General features: G+C 38.9%; 1 protein-coding gene across 3 annotated transcripts in view; it reads right to left on the bottom strand.

The window, feature by feature from the left end:
- Positions 1-24219, bottom strand: part of LOC136327188 (pregnancy zone protein-like) — a 54449-nt gene that overhangs the window by 8946 nt on the left and 21284 nt on the right. The window contains exons 16-28 of one of the 3 annotated variants that reach the window (XM_066264129.1): positions 23511-23669; positions 22646-22763; positions 8500-8644; positions 7406-7634; positions 6435-6561; positions 5984-6105; positions 4774-4825; positions 3593-3676; positions 3161-3337; positions 2777-2864; positions 1150-1306; positions 672-818; positions 194-371 (exon numbers count right to left, since the gene is read on the bottom strand). In XM_066264129.1, coding sequence (XP_066120226.1) covers positions 194-371; positions 672-818; positions 1150-1306; positions 2777-2864; positions 3161-3337; positions 3593-3676; positions 4774-4825; positions 5984-6105; positions 6435-6561; positions 7406-7634; positions 8500-8644; positions 22646-22763; positions 23511-23669 — 1783 coding nt within the window. Of the gene's footprint in view, positions 1-193; positions 375-671; positions 819-1149; positions 1307-2776; positions 2865-3160; positions 3338-3592; positions 3677-4773; positions 4826-5983; positions 6106-6434; positions 6562-7405; positions 7635-8499; positions 8645-22645; positions 22764-23510; positions 23670-24219 lie in introns of all 3 variants that reach the window. The other 2 variants (XM_066264147.1, XM_066264138.1) reach the window with 2 other exon arrangements.

Here is a 24219-nt window from a genome sequence, read left to right as displayed (position 1 = left end):
GCAGCATTATGTCTGTATGGCATAACATTTGCAATCCTACAGAAGATATTTTTATAACTGGTGTTCTGATCTCACAACATATGACTTGACTAAAGAATTTTAGACAAAGCCTGTTGCTTTCAGCAGGATTATGTTCCTCCTCATAGAATCTGTGTAAGTGGAAGGGATTTTTTTTTTTAAGCATTGCTCTCACCTTCTTTCACAGCCTCTTCATCCAGAGAATTTAGTATTTCTCTCCTCCTATCTTGATTTCCCACCAGGGCAAAAGCATAGGCCAACAATGCTTTGGTGTAGCTGTGGCTCCCACGGGTTCCCTCTTTTGCTGTGTTCCATGCGGATTCCAGGCAGAGTAGAGCCTTTTGAACAACAGGCTGCTGTGAAGACAAAGAGGTGACAGTGTCAAACTAGGGAAGTAGAGGATGGAGCGAGTTCTGAGCTAAATATAGCTTGACATATGTCAGTCACGGACCCACTATATTTGAGGAACATTTTAACTTTATAGGCAGGTCTCAATAAATAAAGCTAGAGAACCTTTGTTTTTAGGATTAGTTTTGATACATAGTTTAAGGGCATTACTGGGCAAATATAAATTCCTCTTAATGGGTTGACCAAAGAGTTAATCTAGCTGAGAAATGCCTCATCATTGAGAAAAAGGAAAGTTGAGACTTGACTTTTATAGGGTGGTATTCTAGAATCAGATCTATAGTTTTCACAGTAGGGAATGGGATTGAGGTGGGTCTTACAGTGATGGGAAGACCACTCTCCAGAAGAGCAATAGTGATGTAGACAGAGAGGGTCACTTCATCTTCTACCCCTCCCTGTAAATGAGAAACAGAGAATTATGATTAATGGTACTGGATTAATTCTTCTAAATTTCAGTTTATTCTCTCCTGTTTTTTTTTTTTTTTAATTCAAATTGTCCTTAGTATCTTCTTTGTCAAGCAAAGTAATACCCTCATGCAAAACACCATTTTTTTCTTTTTTATAGTTTTCAGGTTTAATACTCCTTCCTGGATGCTGCCTCACATTACCTCATTACCTAAGACTTCATTCTTGCAATTTCTCTGTGCCTTCTTTCCCTCCTCACTCTTGGAGTAATGTTAATATCAATGTATCATGGGATCAGGATAAGTACTCACAACACTTCACCTTAATGGCATTGTTGAGCAGTGACCCAGAACTTCTGAAACAGCCATTGTCCTTCTGCTTTTGAGAGAGCCAGGTGAGGGCTTGGGTAATGTGTGCTTCATCAATAAAGATGTGGGCTCGAGCCTGGGCAAAAGTCTGCAGTACAAAGGCTGTGAGCCTAAAGGATGAAGAAGAGTGGGCTGCTAAAACCATTTGTTTTTATACAACACCTCAATGCTCAGCTTTGCACATGTATGTACTCCCTGTCCCCCAGCTCAGCCTCATGAGAAGCAGAGGGCTATTACTGAGAGTTTGGAACTTTTTCTGTTAACCTAGAAGCATATGTATATACACATATATTTTTGCTGTGGCATGTTGTTAAAAAGTATTACCAAGGATCCTTATTTTTGAAAGCATTTCTACATCACTTTAGAGATTTAGGTTTCTCCTAGTTTTCTTGGGTTAAGATATTGGCTGGACTTTCTGTATTTATTTCTTTCCCTTGATTCTTTAGTTTGTTTTCTGAAGCTAATATTCTGTTGGACTGACTTCTCTTAATGTTCTGCCTCAGTAAATATTTATATTTTCCTCTACATCACCTTACCTCTCCACTGCCTTTTTTTTTTTTTTTTGTATTTTTCTGAAGCTGGAAATGGGGAGGCAGTCAGACAGACTCCCGCATGCGTGGGACCGGGATCCACCCGTCATGCCCACCAGGGGCGATGCTCTGCCCATTCGGGGAGTCGCTCTGTCGCAACCAGAGCCATTCTAGCGCCTGAGGCAGAGGCCACAGAGCCATCCTCAGCGCCTGGGCCATTTTTGCTCCAATGGAGCCTCGGCTGTGGGAGGGGAAGAGAGAGAAAGAGAGGAAGGAGAGGGGAAGGGTGGAGAAGCAGATGGGTGCCTCTCCTATGTGCCCTGGCCGGGAATCAAACCCGGGACTTCTGCACTCCAGGCCAACGCTCTACCTCTGAGCCAACCCGCCAGGGCTCCACTGCTTTTTGGATCATTGATTTCCTCTTGTTTTCTTGTGCTATTAGGCTTAGTCAAGATAGATGATAGAAAGATAGTTGGATAAGTAAATGGGTGAATGAATAAATAGATAAATAAAAAGATAGATAAAAATGAATGGATAGATAGATAGATACAAAGGGTCATATAGTACAAGGTGGTAAAGTACACGCTGTGAGTAAAGCTGCCATTTTTCCAGCCTGTTTCTAGCATCTGTTGGCTCTGATCAACGACTTATGAGGGCAAATCACAAACTTATAATGGATCTTTAACAATAGGAAAGAAGAGAGGCTTGGTGTGTTGGTCATAAAAAGAATAGACTTCAAAGTGTTCTCACTTTTGCCAGTTAAGTTGTTTATACTAGAGACACTTATTTATCCACAATGAATGCCATTTCCTCCTCTAAAATGAAGCTAATAGCTGTTATTTCACAAGATTGTTGTAAGAACTAAATAGGCTAATAAATAAAGTGGAGCAAAATTAGGTTTACAATAGTGGGTATGAAAAACAGTGTATTATTATATTTAATTACTGTATTATTTTCTATACAAACAACTGTAAACCTACTTTTTGCTCCACCCTGTATAAACATGCTTTGAACTCATAGTTAAAACTCAGAATGATTTTATTTTCTTACCAAGTGTTGCCCTGAGCCCTGCCATTTTGCTCCCCAAAGGTGCTATAGGAACCATCTGGATGCTTATAGTTCAGCTGTCTCTGGTAACCTGGAATAAAAGGTCCAATTATTTAAAGAAGTATTATAGAAAAGCAAGATACCTGTAGATGGAGGCCAATGTTTCCAGGAGCCAGTGATATTTGATTCTCTTGTATATTGAATCTGTCACAGTTTTATAGTTATTATGAATGTGTCAAAATGCAACATCCTAGTAGGGACTTAAAAACTTTCCATTTCCACAAAAATCACCATATTAGCTTAAACTCTGGTGATAGAATGCAAACTTAGTGAAGGAAAACTCTCATTAGACTAATAGAGTAAACTTTTTTTTTTGGTCTCACTTACCACTGGTGAGATAGACAATTGCCTTAGACTTGATCTCCGAAGTCAATTGTTGGGTTTCATTCAGATAGTTCAAAACATAGATGTTAGGAGCAAAAAGGACCATGTTTTGTTCTCCACAGCCATAGGGCATCTGGAGGAGATTCTGTATATTTTGCATAGCAGAACCTAGTATGTCACCTGGGGAATGTGAGATTAAATGTTAGAGTAATTTAAGTTCATATATAGCCAATATTATAAAAGACAAATGACTTTTATTTTAAAAGTCATATACGTATCACTTAGACAAGAGAAAATTTATATTTAGAGAGAGTGAGCCTTCCAGGATCCTATATAAATAGATGCTATAATAAGTTGATATTTAGAACACAAATATATATATGGTATTTGGTGACAGCTCTATTGTCCCAGTTTCCTAGATGCAAGATGACTTACCCAAAACTGAGAAAGAGGCTCTGGCAGAGTCTTTGACCACATTTGGTGGGAGCTTCAAGGATACTTGCTCAGATATTTCAGTACCTTTGGGAACAGATAACTCATATCAAAGGATGGTATCTGTTATAGCAATATAGTGTGGTCAAAAGTAGGGTTTTCTAGTTACACTGCCTGGATATGATACTGGCCCTGCCACTTACTGGCTATGGATTTTGGACACAGTTCCTTAACCTCTTCCTGATCTAACTTGCTCATGTGATGATTCAGTGAAATAATACATATAAAACATATATTACCTAGAATAGCCTCTGTAAGATCTTAAATCTTAATGCCTGCGAGCAGTTATTTTATATTTAGAAGTAGTACTATGTCTCTTTGAGGAACCCTGTGTCCAAGAACTATGAATTCTGACTCATGATAAGATTAACTTAAATAGCCCAGCTATTCTTGGCACTGTGTGACCCCCTGAGTGCTCTGCCTCCCTCATTTGCTGTGTTTTGTGTTGCTGTGCACAGTAGCTCTCTAAAAAACCACTAGGAGCTGGTGGAGATCTGTAGTTATTTGAATTAATTGTATAATTCTCTCATTTTATTGGTTTCTAATTTTATGCCTTAAAGTGGTCCTTCTTAAATGATAAGAACAGTATAAAATATACAAAAGACATAAAACTAATACTAAAAGCTAATTTAAAAGCTAAAACTGTTAATGACATGGTAAAATTTCAATGCACAGTAGTTTTTTTTTTTTGCTGTAAAAAACATTTTTAGTAAGATGGGCAGAAAGTGACAATGTTTTATTATCTGCTATTTTAGAGAACATTAACTGTGATTCAAACTTATCATGACTGTTCTTTTTTTGCCTAGTCCTGTGACACTCTAAGCTTCTGCATCCTGCTTGTTAATGAACACCCAATGGGCTATGGAGGTAAAGACAAAAAGCAAACCAAGGAAACCCCAGTATTAGTCTTGCTTCTGACTGCCAACCACGTTACTCCACTCTCTTGAGCTCAGTGTTTCTGTTTGTAAAATGTGTATAAAGAAATACTTAGTATTTTTCCAAATTGAATGGAAATTCTGAAAATTATGGGAGATAGTATGTACGAACATGCATTGTAACTTGAAATATGATATATACTCCTGTGAGGTGTTGTTTGCACAATGATTGCAAAGAAGGACTCTTACCTGAAGCACAGGTAATAGAGTTAGAAGTCTTTTCTTGCTCAATACCTTCAGGCTTGGGTAGAAAAAAAAAATAGAGAAGAGGAATAAATATCCAGGTAACTGAAGGGCAACCATAAATTCATTGCTTTTAAGGGTGGTGCTTATATTATATGATGTTTAACATCCTACTTATTGTTTTCTTTTAATTTACTGAACAGCTTTATTGAAGAATAATTCTCAAACTATAAAATTCACTCTCTTAAAGAGTACATTCAGAGATTCTTAGTATATTCATGGAGTTGTAGAACCATAGCCACAATCTAATTCCAGAACATTTTTTTTTTTTTTCATTTTTCTGAAGCTGGAAACAGGGAGAGACAGTCAGACAGACTCCCGCATGCGCCCGACCAGGATCCACCCAGCACGCCCACCAGGGGGCGACGCTCTGCCCACCAGGGGGCGATGCTCTGCCCATCCTGGGCGTCGCCATATTGCGACCAGAGCCACTCTAGCGCCTGAGGCAGAGGCCACAGAGCTATCCCCAGCGCCCGGGCCATCTTTGCTCCAATGGAGCCTTGGCTGCGGGAGGGGAAGAGAGAGACAGAGAGGAAAGCGCGGTGGAGGGGTGGAGAAGCAAATGGGCGCTTCTCCTGTGTGCCCTGGCCAGGAATCGAACCCGGGTCCTCTGCACGCTAGGCCGACGCTCTACCGCTGAGCCAACCGGCCAGGGCTCCAGAACATTTTTATTACTACCCAAAGAAACTTCAAACCCATTAGTAGTCACTTCTTCCTTCTCTGTCTCCCTGAACCCTTGGAACTATCAGTTTACCTTCTGTTTGTATAACATCCTACTTATTATTAAGTTAGTATAAATGTATAAAACATCAAACAACCAGGGATATTGGCCAAGAAAAAAAGAGGGATTATAAAGGCAGAGAATCAAATGTAACAAGTGCGAAAAATATATAAATCTCGCAAGAGAGGTAAAGATCAAGAAAAAGGAAAGGCTTTAAAGTATTAAAAAAACAACAACTACTTGCAATAAGTTGGCAAGTTTACCTAGCAAGGTTTCTTACAGAATGTACTTTTAGAATAGGAAATTCCATTAGTTTTATCAGATGAATTGTGTGAACATATTAATTATCCTTTATTATCTCAAGAATGTCCACACTGTTTCGTATTATTACTACAAACACAGAAAAATATGTCAAAGCAATACAGACTGACTTACTTCCACCAGCAGAGTTTTGATGACTGTGTCTTTTCTCCCAGCCTCAGGCACCTCAGCAGCCTCATTCCCGCACAGCTCTGAGGACTGCACAGTCTGGGCACTCACTGAGAAGTTCACATTCCCTAAAGCAAAGAAAGTAGAAAAAAAAATGATTATCTGTCTTAACAGCAGTCCAAGTCATCCCTAATAGCTGAAAATGACTCTATGCTCTCAAAGGGCTGCACTTTACCCTCACAATTGGCTGGAACAGGAAAGAAAGCTGAAAACAAAACCCCAAAGCTAATGTACACTGAAAAACCAGTGCCTAACTGTAGTGATTGTAGGGCCCAAGTGATGTGAGAATAGTGGGAAGGGGCCGCTGTGGATAGCAAAAAGGAGTCTATGATGTAAGCACACTCAGAGATTCACCACCCTTGCTGACTGGTGAACATTTTCAGGGAATGTCTCTCACCCAGAGTTTTAGGAGTGATTGCCCAAGATAAAGTTTGCCGCTCATTTGCACAGATGCAGTAGGATTCTTTTCCTTTTTCATTCTGGGCTGCTTGGAAGTCTGGAGAGTCGTTCAGTTGCACACTGACCTATTGTTCACAAGTGAGGCATACAGATAGGTATTATCAGAATCCAGACAGACACTGAATGCATGGAATCGGAGTCACATGAGAGAAGCTGTACTAACTTGGGATTCAGAAAAAAACTATGACTTTGATGTGTGCTTTGAGAAGCATGAAAATGGCCATGACACAAATCAAGACTGATAATTTATTAGGAAGATCTGGCATTTAGATCAGGGTAGATTGGGGACATCTGCAGATATTGCCCCTGGGAGCAATAGCTACTGGTTTCTACCTGTTGGTTCTTACTTCCTATGTAAATTTCCTTCCTGACTTGCTTGCTTCCTTCCTCTCTCCACTTCCTCCGACATATTATATATTATATGTCTATTTTATACAAGACAGCAAAATTTGAAGGCGAGATTCCTAGAGGATATTGTATTATACACAAAACTATGACATAATTTATGAAGAGATAAATACTATAAGAGAAGTTAAAAGTACATATTGTGGGAATTTAGAGATGAGGGCTTGAAGAATGACACCAACAACATCTAAAAAAACTGAGTTTTGTGTCAGTGTAAAACATTTGCTTGGCAAAAAAATCTATCTTGTGTCAGAATTCTGCAAAATTCAGAGAATTAAACAATAACAACAAAACCACGATGTGTGGATTGGAGATTCATGGTTTCAGTAGTTGCATCTCATTTGTCATTGTTATCTTTCTGATCATGTCTTGTGTGCTAGGTACTATTTATTTTCTGTGCTAGCACATAATTCCAAAAGTTATCCATAGTCTTGGGAACAAAGCAGGAGCTGACTGACGGAAGGAGTTCTATCTATCTTTTCAATTCACCCTTGTTTTTCTTACCCGGATGCATTTGGGAAGGTAGTTTATGATAGTGGCCTTGAGTGTGAAGGCTTCTCCACGGATCACAGAGTAGGGCATTGTGAGTTCCACAAAGAAGGGCTGGAAGGCTCGGAGAGAGGTGGGAAGAGAGAGCCCAAGTCCAGTGTCATTGGACAGGCAGAGGGCCCCTGCCTTCCACTCAGTGATGGTATCAGGGACTGTCACTTCCACTTCAGCCACACCAGAGGAGCTGGAGAAGATGGCAATGTGAAGAACAGAAAGGAAGCAGGTAAAATGTCTTTTCTCAAGAGAGAATCGGTATGTGCACATACGGTAATGTCAAGAATGAAATCCACTCAAGGGTTCATATGCGGCAGTGCACACATAGATTATGTACTGGGGACTGAGGTGGGAAAATCAAAGGGACTACATAGTGTTTCTTTCTCTTTTCAGTCTGTGGCTACATCACATGTGTGTACTTTAAATAGAAATGGTTGAATGTGATTCAGTTTGGTCCTTAAGCTACCTTTACTATTGTACAATCTCATAAAGTATATTTAAGATTCATGACTCAGGCCTGGCCTGTGATACCACAATGGATAAAGTGTCAACTTGGAAGGCTGATGTTGCTGGTTTGAAACCCTGCGCTTGCCTGGTTAAGGTATATAGGGGAGTTGATGCTTCCTGATCCTCCCTACCTCTCTCCCTGTCCTCTCTCTCTTTCCCCCACCTCTCTAAAATGAATAATAATAATAAAAAGGTTCGTGATTCAACAAATAAACCATGACACTTATGTAGCCTGATTTGTTTCCGTGCATGTTATAATCTTGTTTATGGAAGGCTCCCTGCATGGCACCAGGCAGTATGGAATATTTTTTGCTTCCAAGTCTATTTTCTGGCTGTTTCAGGAATAATTGTTTTAGACTTACTCAACTCTGAGAGAATTATGCTAGCAAACTCCACAATAGAAGTGTTTTTCTTAGGTCTGTCATGAAAGAGCAAGCAGTTAAGACAATTATTTAGAACTTTTCAGAAAGATTATCTCAGAGTTGAAAATGCTGGAGGGGCCACAATTGCTTCACCCACAACAAACAGAGAAGAGCGAGGTTACTTACTCCACCACTGCCAAATCCCAGATCCAGGTCTCAGGGAAATAATTCCGCACCGTTTCAGAGACTACCTCTGTTCTTTGAATCATATTTACAGGTTCTGAATAATCATATGCTTGAGCATATGGAATTCCGGCCAGTCCTGTGGGACCTAAAAGAAAAAAAAAATCTAGTTGAGAAAAAAAAATCATCCGGCCTGAACTGTGGTGACGCAGTGGATAGAGCATCGACCTGGAATACTGAGGTTGCAGGTTCGAAACCCTGTGCTTGTCTGATCAAGGCATATATGGGAGTTGATGCTTCCTGCTCTTCAACCCCCTCTGTCAAATGAATAAATAAAAATTTAAAAATATTTTAAGAAAAAATCATCTATTTATTTCATGGTGCATGTATAGAAACTTAGGCGAACAAAATTTCAGTTTTCCTACTCTAACATTCTTCTAAGAATTGTAAAACTTTGGAAATAATTTGTTGGCTCCACATTCTTTGAGCACAGAGTATTTTATTATTATTATTATTATTTTCCATTTTTCTGAAGCTGGAAACAGGGAGAGACAGTCAGACAGACTCCCGCATGAGCCCGACCGGGATCCACCCGGCACGCCCACCAGGGGCGACGCTCTGCCCACCAGGGGGCGATGCTCTGCCCATCCTGGGCGTCGCCATATTGGACCAGAGCCACTCTAGTGCCTGAGGCAGAGGCCACAGAGCCATCCCCAGCGCCCGGGCCATCTTTGCTCCAATGGAGCCTTGGCTGCGGGAGGGGAAGAGAGAGACAGAGAGGAAAGCCCGGCAGAGGGGTGGAGAAGCAAATGGGCGGGTCCTCCGCACTCTAGGCCGACGCTCTACCGCTGAGCCAACCGGCCAGGGCCTCAGAGTATTTTTTTAAAGGTAGAAATTCCACCTATCTGGGAGATGGCATAATTTTATGTGAATAGAGGCTGGAAGAACAAGATCATTTGCCAATGGTTTTATGGTTTGTGGGCAAAATGGTGGTTTTTAAGGTCAGAGAGTACCATTTCCTTAATAAGAAAACTGAGGAAAAAAAAGTAAAATTATCTTTAGACAACACGAGTAGTGGCTATATTTGAAATTGTTAATTACCATTAGAGTGAATAGAATTTAACAATTCTAATTCTGTATATTATATTGAAGCTTGTAAACTCATTGTTCTCTTGATAACAAGGTTAGAGCATTCAATTTTGTTCTATTTATTTTATGGAAAGAAGAAATGAAGAATTCAAAATGTCAACGAAAGATAATTTCATTTGGAATAGCTCTATGGTTGAGACAAAGAAAATATTAACAAAAGGAAGAAGGTAGAGAACTAAACATAAAGGCAACTGGTCCATTGTGCCTGAAATTGTAGTTATAGATTGAGTTTCAATTAGGCTCTCCACTCAAAGATCCCCACTGATATTTCAATATTACCTCATGAAAGAATATTTATAAGGAAAAACACATTTTCAAAAATTTTCCCTCACTATCTCTTACCTGTTAAAAGCATCAATAGTAATTTCTTTAATAAATATCATAGTTCCTTTTCATCATGTCTTTGTTCCTCAACTCTCTCATATTAAGTGGCAGCCATCATTATCTCTGACTTTGATTTCTCATTGATGTTCTATTATCTCTGTCATTACTCTTATTTATAACACTTAAGTATCTAAGAGGATGATATATCTAAAGGAACTGTTTTTCATTTCCTACCCCCATAATATCAAAGTCTCTCCAACTTCTCCAGCTATTACAGTTAACAAACTATGGCATAATGTGTTATTTTTAACTTAAGTTATAGGATAATGGCTATATCCTTCTTATTGTCTCTTATTTTTAACGTCAATTTGACTCTACCTATTCTTTTACAGTGTTTATGTTAAATTTGATTCTTTATCATGCTACAATAATAAATTCTATTATAAATGTTTTTTTAATTTGTTTTTTTAAAATTTTTTATTCATTTTAGAGAGGAGAGGGAGAGAGAGAGAAGGGGGGAGGAGCTGGAAGCATCAACTCCCATAAGTGCCTTGACCAGGCAGGCCCAGGGTGTCAAACTGGTGACCTCAGCATTTTCAGGTCGACGCTTTATCCACTGCGCCACCACAGGTCAGGCCTATTATAAATGTTTTAAAATTCATTTGTCAAGACAAAATATATTTTTCTTTCCTTTTCCCATCTGAATTCATGAAAATCTGTTGATCCATGGACTCCTCCACTTACCTTCTGTTCTTTGCTGATGACAAAATATTTCCAGTGGATAGTCTGGTTATGAATTAAAAAGGGCCACTCAATCTAGCTTTGTAACAGCTGGATTCATTTTTGATCTTCTCTATTCTCAAGCAAAAAGTGTAAAACTTCTTCTAAATTTAGTATCTAATATGATCTTTCTTTTCTTCTTCTTCTAATAAAATTCTTCTTTTAAAAAATTTAATAGATTCCAAGATGGCAGCAGAGTAGGCAGATGCACAGACTCCCAGCTCACACCACCAAACTGGATTAAAAATTAATTTAGGAACAATCATCATGAAAAACCAACTTTGGACTAAAAGAACAGGTCTCAAAAACCAAGGAGCACAGAAGAATCCACACTGATCTTGGTAGGGAGTGTGGAGGCATGGTGGGGGCTCCCCTGTTTCCAAGAACAAGGGGAGGCTAAGGCTGAGAGCCTAGAAGGGCTCTCTCTACAAGGAGAGAGACCCTGAGAGACGGAGCCCTTAGTATCAGAACCGGAGACCCAGCCTAGAAATTCAGGGACTGGAGGAGACAGATGAAAAGCATTGATAGGGGAGAAAAGCAAAGTTTTGTGTGTGGGAAGTGGGAGGGGTGCCTTAAAGGGACAGAGCAAAAAATATCACTCACAGCCACTTGCTTGGGGCCCGGGGGCAAAGCAGACTGAGAGGAGAGGCTCGTCTTCCACAAGGAAAGTGGGGAGAGTGAGACAGACGATGACAGACAGAGAAATGCCTGGGATGACCTGAGAAGCTGACTCATCCAATGCAGAGGTGGCCATAGCTGGGGGAGGGATTGATCCCTCCACACCACACAAGCCTAAAGTGGTTCCAGGTGACCCACCTCCAAAAAGCTCTCCAACTCCAATCAGCACGAAAGACACAGCTGAAAGCAGGAAGTGGGGTGGAGGGGCAGTAACTCAGGTCTCCAGGGAGATCTGAGATACACCTCCCCCTACTGAAACTGAGAACTCACCCCGCCCCAGAGAGCAGCTGGCAGAACCCACCTTCACATTCTCAGAGGTCACACCTACCCCGTTCCTGGATACAGTTTCAAATAAGCCCCTGCTGAGATCAGCAAACAAGCCCACTGCTGAATAAAGTAAAACAGACAAATCAAGACTTTAAAGCGGCTTTACTAGGTAAGAAGCCAACAACTGGAACAAACCTGCAAACCACACAGAGAAACAATGGGAAGACAGAGAAACTTAAGTCATATGAATCAACAAGAAAAATCCCCAGAAAAAGATTTGGATAAAATGAAAGTAATCAAAGTGCCAAATGCAGAGTGTAAAATAATGATTGTTAGGATGCTTAAGGATTTCAAAGCTACAATGGATGGACTTAATGAACACCTAAATAAAGAAATTGTAAGCATCAAAAAGGACATGGATATCATAAAGAAGAACCAGACAGAAATGACAAACACAATATCAGAAATGAAACTACACTAGAAGAAATGAAAAGCAGGCTGGATGAAGAAGAGGATTGAATCAGTGACTTAGAGGAAAAGATAAGCAGAAGAATGGAAGCATAATAACAAAAAGAAAAGAGTATAAAAAATTCTGAGAAAACTCTAAGAGAGCTCTGTGACAACATGAAAAGAAACAAGATCCACCTAACAGGGATTCCTGAAGGAGAAGAGAAAGAACAAGAAATAGAGAAACTGACTGACGAAATTGTGGATGAAAATTTCCCTAAACTGATGCAAGAAAAGTCACACAGGTTCAAGAAGCAGAGAGAACCTTATTAAAAAAGAAACCAAAAAGACCTATACCAAGACACATCATAATCAAAATACCAAAGCTAAGAGATAAAGAAAGAATACTAAAAGCTGAAAGACAAAAACAATCAATCACCTACAAAGAAACCCCCATAAGGATGACATCTGACTTTTCAACAGAAACACTTAAGGCCAGAAGGAAATGGCAAGAAATATTCAAAGTAATGCAGAACAAGAACCTACGACCAAGATTTCTTTCTTTTTTTTTTTTCATTTTTCTGAAGCTGGAAACGGGGAGGCAGTCAGACAGACTCCCGCAAGCGCCCGACCAGGATCCACCCGGCATGCCCACCAGGGGGCGATGTTCTGCCCATCTGGGGCGTTGCTCTGTTGCAACCAGAACCATTCTAGCACCTGAGGCAGAGGCCACAGAGTCATCCTCAGTACTCGGGCCATCTTTGCTCCAATGGAGCCTCGGCTGTGGGAGGGGAAGAGAGAGACAGAAAGGTGGAGAGGGGGAGGGTGGAGAAGCAGATGGGCGCTTCTCCTGTGTGCCCCGGCCAGGAATCGAACCCGGGACTCCCACAGGTCAGGCCGATGCTCTACTGCTGAGCCAACCAGCCAGGGCCCAACCAAGATTTCTTTACCCAGCAAGGCTATTGTTTAAAATTGAAGGAGAAATAAAAAGCTTCCTAGACAACCCCCCCTCAAAACACCAAACAAACAAACAACCCCCCCCAAAAAAACTCAAGGAATTCATCACAACCAAACCAATACTGCAAAAAATGTTAAGGGGCCTGCTATAGACATAACAAAGCAGGGGGAAAAAATCTAGTAAAAGAGGAATGTAGATTTAAAGAAAAAAATGGGAATAAACAACTACATATCAATAATAACCTTAAATGTAAATGGATTAAATGCTCCAATCAAAAGATATAGAGTAGTTGAACAGATAAGAAAACAGGACCTGTACATATGCTGACTACAAGAGACCCACCTCAAAACAAAAGATACACATAGACTGAAAGTAAAAGGATGAAAAAAAATATTTCATGCAAATGGAAATGAAAAAGAAGCTGTGGTAGCAATGCTAATATCTGACAAAATTGACTTTAAAACAAAGGCTATAGTAAGGGATAAAGAAGGTCACTACATAATGATAAAGAAAGCAATACAACAGGAAAATATAACCATTATAAATATCTATACACCTAATATAAGAGCACCTAAATATATAAAGCAGATTATGATGGACATAAAAGGTGAGATCAACAACAATACTATATCATAGTAGGGGATTTCTTTACCACACTAATATCACTGAATAGATCCAGAAGAAAGAAAATTAACAAAGAAACAGCAGAATTAAGGGACACACTAGATCCTTGGTCAGCAAATTGTGGCTTGTGAGCCACATGCAGCTCTTTGGCCCCTTGAGTGTTTAGCAAAGGCCAGCTTTGGAGTACCCTAATTAAGTTAGTAACAATGTACCTACCTATATAGTTTAAGTTTAAAAAATTTGACTCTCTAGCCTGACCTGTGGTGGCGCAGTAGATAAAGCGTCGACCTGGAAATGCTGAGGTCGCCGGTTCGAAATCCTGGGCTTGCCTGGTCAAGGCACATATGGGAGTTGATGCTTCCAGCTCCTCCCCCCTTCTCTCTCCCTCTCTCTCTCCTCTCTAAAAATGAATAAATGAAAAAAAAATTAAAAAAAAAGAATTAATATAAAAAAAAATTTTGACTCTCAAAAGAAATATCAATTGTTGTTCTGTTGATATTTGGCTCTGTTGACTAATGAGTTTGCCAACCATTGCACTAGATAAACTGGATTTAATAGATATCTTCAGAGCCTTTCACCCTATCGCAGCAGAATATACATTCTTTTCAAGTGCTTTTGGTACATTCTCTAGGAGAGACAACATGTTAGGGCATAAAACAAGCCTCAGCAAATTTAAGAAGATTGAAATCATATCAAGCATCTCTTCTGACCACAATGGCATGAAACTAGAAATCAATTACAACAGAAAAACTGAAAAACACTAAAACACTTGGAATCTAAACAACACGTTATTAAATAATGAATGGGTCAACAATGAAATCAAGGGAGAAATAAAAAATTTCCTTGAAAAAAATGAAAATGAGAGTACAACTCAAAATCTGTAGGACACAGCAAAAGCAATCCTGAGAGGGAAGTTCATAGCAATACAGGCATACCTTAAGAAGCTAGAAAAAGCTCAAGTAAACAACTTAACCTTGCACCTAAAAGAACTAGGAAAAGAACAGCAAGTAAATCCTAGGGAAAGTAGAAGGAAGGAAATAATAAAGATCAGAGAGGAAATAAATGACATAGAGACTAAAAAACAATACAGAGGATCAATAAAACCAAGAGCGAGTTCTTTGAAAAGGTAAAGAAGTTGATAAACCCTTAGCCAGACTCACCAAGAAAAAAAACGAGAGGACTCAAATAAATAAAATTAGAAATGAGAGTGGAAAAATAACAACTGACACAGCAGAAATATAAAATATATACTATAAAGAACTGTATGCCAAAAAATTAGACAACCTAGGTAAAATGGACAAATTCCTTGAAAAATATAATCTTTCAAAAATCAATCTGGAAGAATCAGAAAACCTAAATAAGCTGATTACAACAAATGAGATAGAAATAGTTATCAAAAACCTCCCAACAAACAAAAGCCCTGAGCCAGATGGCTTCACAGGCAAATTCTAGCAAACATTCAAAAAAGAACTAACTCCTATTCTTCTCAAGCTATTTCAAAAAATTCAAGATGAAGAAAAATTTCCAAGCTCCTTTTATGAGGCAAGCATAATTCTGATTCCAAAACCAGGCAAAGACAACACAAAGAAAGAAAACTATAGGCAAATATCCCTGATGAATTTAGATGCTAAAATTCTCAACAAAATATTAGCAAACTGGATCCAGCAATACATGAAAAAAATCATACGTCATGATCAAGTGGGATTTATTCTGGGGAGGCAAGGCTGATACACTATTTGCAAATCAATCAATGTGATTCATCACATAAACAAAAGGAAGGAGAAAAACCACATAATATTAATAGATGCAGGAAAAGCATTTGATAACATCCAGTACCCATTTATGATAAAAACTCTCACAATGTGGGAGTACAGGGAGCATACCTCAACATGATAAAGGCCATCTATGACAAACCCACAGCCAACATCATACTCAATGGGCAAAAATTAAAAGCAAACCCCTTAAGATTAGGAACAAGGCAGGTGTGCCTCATTTCACCACTCTTATTCAACATAGTTCTGGAAGTCCTAGCCATAGCAATCAGACAGGAAGAAGAAATAAAAGGCATCCAAACTGGAAAAAAGGAAGTAAAACTATCAGTATTTGCTGATGATATGATACTGTACATAAAAAATCCTAAAGTCTCAGTCAAAAAACTACTGTATCTGATAAATGAATTCAGCAAGATAGCAGGACATAAAATTAATACTCAGAAATCAGAGGCATTTTTATACACTAACAATGAACTGTCTGAAAGAAAAATTAAGAAAACAATCTCCTTTACTATTGCAACAACAACAAAAAATAAAGTACCTAGGAGTAAATTTAACCAAGGAAATAAAGACTTGTACTGGGAAAATTATTAAACATTGATAAAAGAAATCAAGGAAGATACAAACAAGTGGAAGTATATACCGTGCTCATGGTTGGAAGAATAAACATCATCAAAATGTCCATATTATATATTCAATTTATAAATTCAATGCAATTCCTATTAAAATACCAATGATCTCCCTGGCCGGTTGGCTCAGCGGTAGAGCGTCGGCCTAGCGTGCAGAGGACCCGGGTTTGATTCTTGGCCAGGGCACACAGGAGAAGCGCCCATTTGCTTCTCCACCCCTCCACCGGGCTTTCCTCTCTGTCTCTCTCGTCCCCTCCCGCAGCCAAGGCTCCATTGGAGCAAAAGATGGCCCGGGCGCTGGGGATGGCTCTGTGGCCTCTGCCTCAGGTGCTAGAGTGGCTCTGGTCGCGACATGACGATGCCCAGGATGGGCAGAGCATCGCCCCCTGGTGGGCAGAGCATCGCCCCTGGTGGGCGTGCCGGGTGGATCCCGGTCGGGCTCATGCGGGAGTCTGTCTGGCTGTCTCTCCCTGTTTCCAGCTTCAGAAAAAATGAAAAAAAAAATACCAATGACATACTTCAAAGATATAGAACAAATATTCCAAAAATTCCTATTTAACTCAAAAAGAACACAGATAACCTCAGCAATCTTGAGAAAGAAGAATAAAGTGGGTGGTATCACACTTCCTGATATCAAGCTATACTACGAGGCCATTGGACTCAAAACAGCTTGGTACTGGCATAAGAACAGGCATATAGATCAATGGAACAGAACAAAGAACCCAGAAATAAACCCACACTTATGGACAACTGATAATTGACAAAGGAGTTAAGAGCATACAATGGAGTAAAGACAGTCTCTTTAACAAATAATGTTGGGAAAATTGGACAGCTGCCTATAAAAAAATGAAACTAGACCACAACTTACACCATTCACAAAAATAAACTAAAAATGGATAAAAAAACTTATATTTAAGTCATGAAACCATAAGCATTCTAGAGGAAAACATAGGCAGTAAGCTCTCTGACATCTCTCGCAGCAATATATTTGCTGATTTGTCTCCATGGGCAAGTAAAATAAAAGACAGGATAAACAAATGGGACTATATCAAACTAAAAAGCTTTTGCACAGCAAAAGACAATATAAACAAAATAAGACAAACTACACAATGTGAGAACATATTCAACAATATGTCTGATAAGCGGTTAATAACCAAAATTTATAAAGAACTTGTAAAACTCAACACCAGAAAGATAAACAATCTCACCAAAAAATGGGCAAAAGAAATAAATACACTTTTCTAAAGAGGACATACAGATGGCCAATAGGCAGATGAAAAAATATTCAACATCACTAATCATTAGAGAAATGGAAATTAAAACCACAATGAGATATCACCTCACACCTGTCAGAATGGCGCTCATTAACAAAACAACACAGAATAAGTGCTGGCGAGGGTGTGGAGAAAAGGGAACCCTCCTGCACTGCTGCTGGGAATGCAGACTGGTGCAGCCACTGTGGAACACAGTATCGAGATTCCTCAAGAAATTAAATATCGAACTGCCTTTTTAACCAGCCATTCCACTTTTAGGAATTCCCAAAACACCACATCAATGATTCAAAAGGAGAAATGGACCCCTATGTTTATGGCAGCATTGTTTACAATAGTCAGGATCTGGAAACAACCCAAGTGTTCGTCAGTGGACGAATGGATTAAAAAGCAGTGGTACATATATACAGTGGAATACTATGGGGCCATGAGAAAGAAGGAAATATTACTTTTTGCCACAACATGGATGGACCTGGAAACTATTATGTTAAGTGAAATAAGCCAGGCCAAAAAAAAAAAAAAAATCATATGACCTCATTCATTTGAGAATCCGACGAACAATATGAACTGAGGAACGGAATAGAGACAGAAGCGGGATCAAAGGATCCAGAGGGAAAGCGGATGGATGGAAAAGGGTATGATAGGATGGGATAAGAGCAGAAAAGCAAATCCTGGAGGGAAGGGGAGAGGGCATTATGGGGAGGAGAGCAAAGGGGATGTAGTGGGGAACATGGGGGAGGGTAAGATGTATTCAGGGGGACACTAGAATCTATGTAAACACAATAAATTAAAATAAAATATTAAAATAAAAAAATTTAATAGACTTTATTTATTTTTTAGAGAAGTTTTAGGTTCACAGAAAAATTGAGCAGAAGTTACAGAGATTTCTCATATACCCCAGCACCAACTCATGCATAGCCTCCCCATTATCAATAGCCCCCACAAGAGCGCTGTATTTGCTACAACTAATAAACCTACACTGACACAGCATTATCATCCAAAGGCCATAACATTACTGTTTATTTTTTTTTTATTTTAGTGCAATCCTTCTAAGAAACATTAGATCATGTCACTCCTCTTTTGAAAATCTCCCCATCTAAGAGCAAAAAGTCACATTCTTACACTCTGGCCTCAATTATTCTAGTTTCTCTCTCTAAATGCTCACTTAGCTCTGTTTCAACTACACTGGCTTCCTAACTCTTTTTATAACATCCCAGACAAGCTCTCACCTTGGAGTTTTTGAGATGTAGAATAGTGTAGTAATTAAAAAACATGGATCTGGAGTCAAACTACCTGATTAGAACCTTCATTCTCCTATTTATTTACTGGCTGACTTCCTTAACCTTTCTGGGTTCAGTTTTTTCATTTCAAAAATGGTGATAACCACACACAAAAAAAGAAATGATAATTATGTGAGGTAATGGAGGTGTCATCTATAGTAGTAATTGTTTCATAACACTTATCAAATCAACACATTGTACACCTTAAACTTACATGTTATTTGTCAATTATATCTCAGTAAAAGCCAGAAAAACAAAACTTAAAATAAGAAAATGGTAATAAAAATATATACTTAAAAGGTTGTTGTAAGAATTAAGGAAATCTACTTTCTATCTCTCTCTCTCAGAAGAACAGACAGGTGCAGACAGACAAGAAAGGAGAAAGATGAGAAGCATCAACTCATAGTTGTAATACCTTAGTTGTTCATTGATTGCTTTCTCATATATGCCTTGACTGGGGGGCTCCAGCTGAGCCAGTGACCCCTTGTTCAAACCAGTTACCTCAGGCTCAAACCAGCGACCATGGGATCATGTCTATGATCCCACACTGAAGCTGGATGAGCCCTTGCTCAAGCCCATGACCTCGAGGTTTTCAACCTGGGTCCTCAGCAACCCAGGCTGTCTCAGGCTGATGCTCTATCTACTGCATACTGCCTGGTCAGGCCTCTAACTCTAGCTCTAGCTCTAGCTCTATCATTTCTCACTATCTATCATTTCTATCATCTCTATCTCTACCTCACCTTATCATTTTATTTTATCTTACCTTATCTTATCTATTTTTTTTTTGACAGAGAGAGAGTCAGAGAGAAGGACAGATAAAGACAGACAGGAAGGAAAGACAAACAGGAAAGGAGAGAGAGATGAGAAGCATCAATTCTTCCTTGCGGCACCTTAATTGTTCATTGATTGCTTTCTCATATGTAGCTTGACTGGGGCAGGGGACTACAGCAGAATGAGTGACCCTTTGCTCAAGCCAGCGACCTTGGGCTTCAAGCCAGTGACCACGGGGTCACATCTGTGATCCCAAGCTCAAACTGGTGAGCCGATGCTCAAACCGGTGATCTCAGGGCTTTGAACCTGGGTCTTCCGCGTCCCAATCTGACACTCTCTCCACTGCAACACCACCTGGTCAAGCTCTTATCTATATTTTTTTATGACTGCATTACTTGTCTTTCCAGATTGTCATTTAGTTGGTTCTCTTTCTTCAAATCATTGCTAAAATTTTACTTTCTTGGTGACATTCACTGAGCACTTTATTCTCTATTTGAAGTTTCCCCATAGAATTTAACTGTGTAATTTATTTTTATTACATAGTTTATTCTAATAAACTATGTAATTTATTTTTATTTATTGTGTTAACATGGTTTCAAGTGTCCCAGTTATTAACTATGTGATTTACTTGCTTATTTTGTTTACACTCCTTTTATGTCCATTAAAAGAGAACTTTCATATCATTGAAAATCTTTCTCCTGAGTATTTGTTATACGTCCACAAAGTAGGTCAGTAAGTGTTCAATTAATATTTGCTAAACACATGAATAATAGTAACTTTTATTATATAGCTTAGTTTTTATCATTTCAGGCACTAATCATTTCTATTGTCCAACATGATTTTACTCCTCTTTTTATATTAACCTTCTCCCTCAGTCTCTCTCTTTCTGTTTGAGGTCCTAGGCATATTATTAAAGTTATATTCTCCATATTTACTGTGGTAAGCAAACACTTTGAAGTTTCATGATGACTACATAAAGAGTCATGGGAATGAATTTATGTTCTTCAAATTATTTTCAAGAACTTTCACAATATATTCTAGTTTTCTTAGCTCTTCCATTGCTTCACATACCCGAGTCATTTATATCTACCCATTTTAATCTTTGTGAATTCATCATGTTATTTTTTCTGACTTATATCATATGCCTGAAATTTTTTCTTATCAACTTCCATAAAACTTTCTTCTCCCTCAAATTTTCATGGTTTAAATTCAAACTTCTTTCTGTGTAACTTGATTATTTATCTTTTCCTTAACCCCCCTTACTTATGAAGCATCTTAGTTACTTGAATAAAAAAAATCATATTTACCATTACTAAGAAATTGTTTGGAATTGGTTATTATTGAAGTTATACTTGTAAGAAAATAGTCTATAGTCCTTTAAAAGTGAGGTGAGGCCTTGGCTGGTTGCTCAGTGGTTGAACATCAACCCAACATGTGGAAGTCCTGGGTTCAATTCCCAGTCAGGGCACGCAGGAGAAGTGACCATCTGCTTCTCTACCCTTCCCCCTCCTTCTTCTCTTTCTCTTTCTCTCCTACAGCCGTAACTCAATTGATTTGAGCACATTGGCCCTGGGTGCTGAAGATGGCTCCACAGAGCCTCTGCCTGAGGCACTAAAAATAGCTCAGTTGTGAGCCTAGCCCCAGAGAGGCAGAGTATTGGCCTCAGAGAAGGGGTTACCAAGTGAATCCTGGTGGGGGTCATGTGGTATCTGTCTCTGTATCTCCCCTACTCTCACTGAAAAAAGAAAAGAAAAAAAAGTGAGCTGACATTGTTTATTCCTTGTGATTGGGCTGGTTTAATAGGCGGATATTAACCTCACATGATTAGTACAATAAGCTCAATGTCAAGGAACACAGAAAACAAATGTTGAACAGTCAAAATTCTTAATTTGTTTTGGTATATGATAACTGTTTTATTGGGTATTTTGAAATGCCTCAGAATGCTTTTAGTCAAATTGCTTCAATTTATTAATGAAGGACTTGAGGCTTAGAGAAAGGACGTTACATACCCACTTTACAGATAGGACCTCTAATTCATAATTCAAAACTTTAATGATGTTAATCTTTCTTAACAGATAGACATCAAGAATATTTTGGAGAAAAGGATAGCCAGAATCCCTTGAGAAAGAGATGAAAAGGGAAGGCCCCAGATAGGCAGAACATCGCCTGGTAGGAGTCTTGCCGTGTGGATCCTGGTAGGATCCTGGTGGGTCTGTCTCTCTGCCTCCCCACCTCTCACATAATAAAAAAAAAGGGTTGGATAATGACTTGCAAGTATATCTGGGGATTGGACAGGTGTTTTAAGGGGAAAATGGAAAGTCAAGAAAGAGCTGCTTCATTTGATGTTTTATTTTGTTGTTTTGGCTCTAGATTACGAGATAATTCTGCTATGTTTACAGTGTTTCTTTTTATTTTTTATTTTTTTAGCCAGAGGGAGAGAGAGAGAATGAGAGAGAGAGAGAGAAAGAGGAAAGAGAAACAGGAAGAGAGAGAGAGATAAGAAGCATCAACTCATAGTTGTGGCACTTCAGTTGTTCATTGATTACTTCTCATATGTGTCTTGACTGAGGACTCCAGCCAAGCCAGTGACCTCTTGCTTAAGCCAGCTACCATTGGGATCGTGATGATCCCACGCTTGAGCCAGTGATCTTGCGGTCAAGCTGGTAAGCCTGTGCTCAAGCCAATGGGCTCGGAGTTTTGAACCTGGGAGCTAACTCAGCATCCCAGGTTGATGCTCTATCCACTGCGCCACTGCTGGTCAGGCTACAGAGTTTCTTTTCATCAGTGAGGTCTTTCCTCTTCCTTTATATTCTTTAAGATATAGCATCTCTGTAAATGTCTTTTCCGATTCCATAATTAGAATTATTTTCTTTTTCTATTATAAACATCTTTTTCCTCTTTTACAGTACATTAGAACCTTGTATTCCATCTGATTTAGTGCCCTGAAGTATGTGACTCATCTACAACAACAAACAAACTTGGGTCTGTTCTGGCCACCTCATTTACCAGCTAAATAATCTCAGCAAGAAGCATTTTAGCAAAATTTTGATTTTTCTATGTATAAAATGAAGATAAGGCTACATTATGTCTTGTATTTTACCTTTTTTCTTTTTTTACAAAGTAATATTGCTGAATGTGACACAAAATCAAAAGCAACTTGTTTTAGTTTTTTTTAAACCTTCCTATGATGTATGCTTACCTGCCATTCCTACTCCTCCCCTCATTACCACCCCTGGTACGGCTAATGGTGGATGAATCTCTGCACATGACCGCGGTTTTCGGATTTTAGTGTTGGTGAGCACCTGTAATCCCACACGCTGTAAAAATGACATTTCAATCAATTTGTAAACTTGATTAGACTGTATGAAATATATTTTCCTTAAATTTTTAAATGTAATTCTTATAACCTTAATGTTATATTAATTCCGTAGACATATACATATTCAAGAAATATAGGGTAGGAAAATGATAGTACTTTATGGTTTATTAAAATTGTATAACTTTGATCATATCTTTTCAAATAACTAAATATATCTAAAAATATCTTTATAAAAGGGCAGAGATTCCATCTAACCCTGGTTCTGACTTATACTTTGGCTTAACGATTTCTAAAATTATTTATATATATAAAGTTTTTTTTTTTGTATTTTTCTGAAGCTGGAAACGGGGAGAGACAGACAGACTCCTGCATGCGCCCGACCGGGATCCACCCGGCACGCCCACCAGGGGCGACGCTCTGCCCTCCGGGGCGTGGCTCTGCCGTGACCAGAGCCACTCTAGCACCTGGGGCAGAGGCCAAGGAGCCATCCCCAGCGCCCGGGCCATCCTTGCTCCAATGGAGCCTTGGCTGAGGGAGGGGAAGAGAGAGACAGAGAGGAAGGAAGGAGGGGGACGGAGAAGCAAATGGACGCCTCTCCTATGTGCCCTGGCCGGGAATCGAACCCGGGTTCCTCGCACGCCAGGCCGACGCTCTACCGTTGAGCCAACCGGCCAGGGCCTATATATAAAGTTTTACTAACTTTCAGACTTTCATAAGTTAGTACATTAATAAATAAGGGTTTTACCTTTAGGAAGTTATACATATCATCATCATAGGTTGCAGGGGAAAGATAGACTCTTCTTCTAATGGTGTGGGGATTAGTACAGTTTGGTTTTTCTTCTTCCTGCTCTTCCAAATCTTCAGGGATATAACTAAAGTCCTTCATAGGTAGCAGATTATATACCTGTGATAGTGCAGAGATTAAAGACAGCACTCTTATCTGCTTTTCTTATTAAATATCCAGTGAACTGAGAAAAGTATGATACTTATTATCTCTTTCTTAAGCACTTTCATGTAGTTGGTAACAGCGAAAAATTTAAAATTTTGTGTATTTTTAACAGTGTTTTTGGTTCTAAAGATGTAAAAATCTACTTGAGAAAATATTTCCGTGGAACAATAAAATCTTAGATTACCAAGGATTAATTAGTGTAAAGTTTAGAGATAAAACTAAACCAAATATAGGAAAGAGATCTAATTTGCTTCTGTGTTCGATGAGTACTAAATGCCCTGGGAAATTTAGTCAGAAATTATTGCCACCCTTTAAACTTATATTTCTATTTAGCTTAGTTCTTGAATAGAAGAACCACATAGGTACATGAATGACTATCATCTACATCCAATAAAACAATGTCTATACACTTGTAAACACAAATTACCTTTGGAACAAAAAGGATGACAAATGAAAGAACCCAGAACCTATAAGGTGGAGCTAAGAGGCTTAGATATTTATTTCT

Source organism: Saccopteryx bilineata, chromosome 1 (assembly GCF_036850765.1).
Source record: "Saccopteryx bilineata isolate mSacBil1 chromosome 1, mSacBil1_pri_phased_curated, whole genome shotgun sequence".
NCBI lineage: Eukaryota > Metazoa > Chordata > Mammalia > Chiroptera > Emballonuridae > Saccopteryx > Saccopteryx bilineata.
The sequence above is the reverse complement of the archived record's forward strand: the minus strand, read 5'-3'. Positions and strand labels throughout refer to the sequence as shown.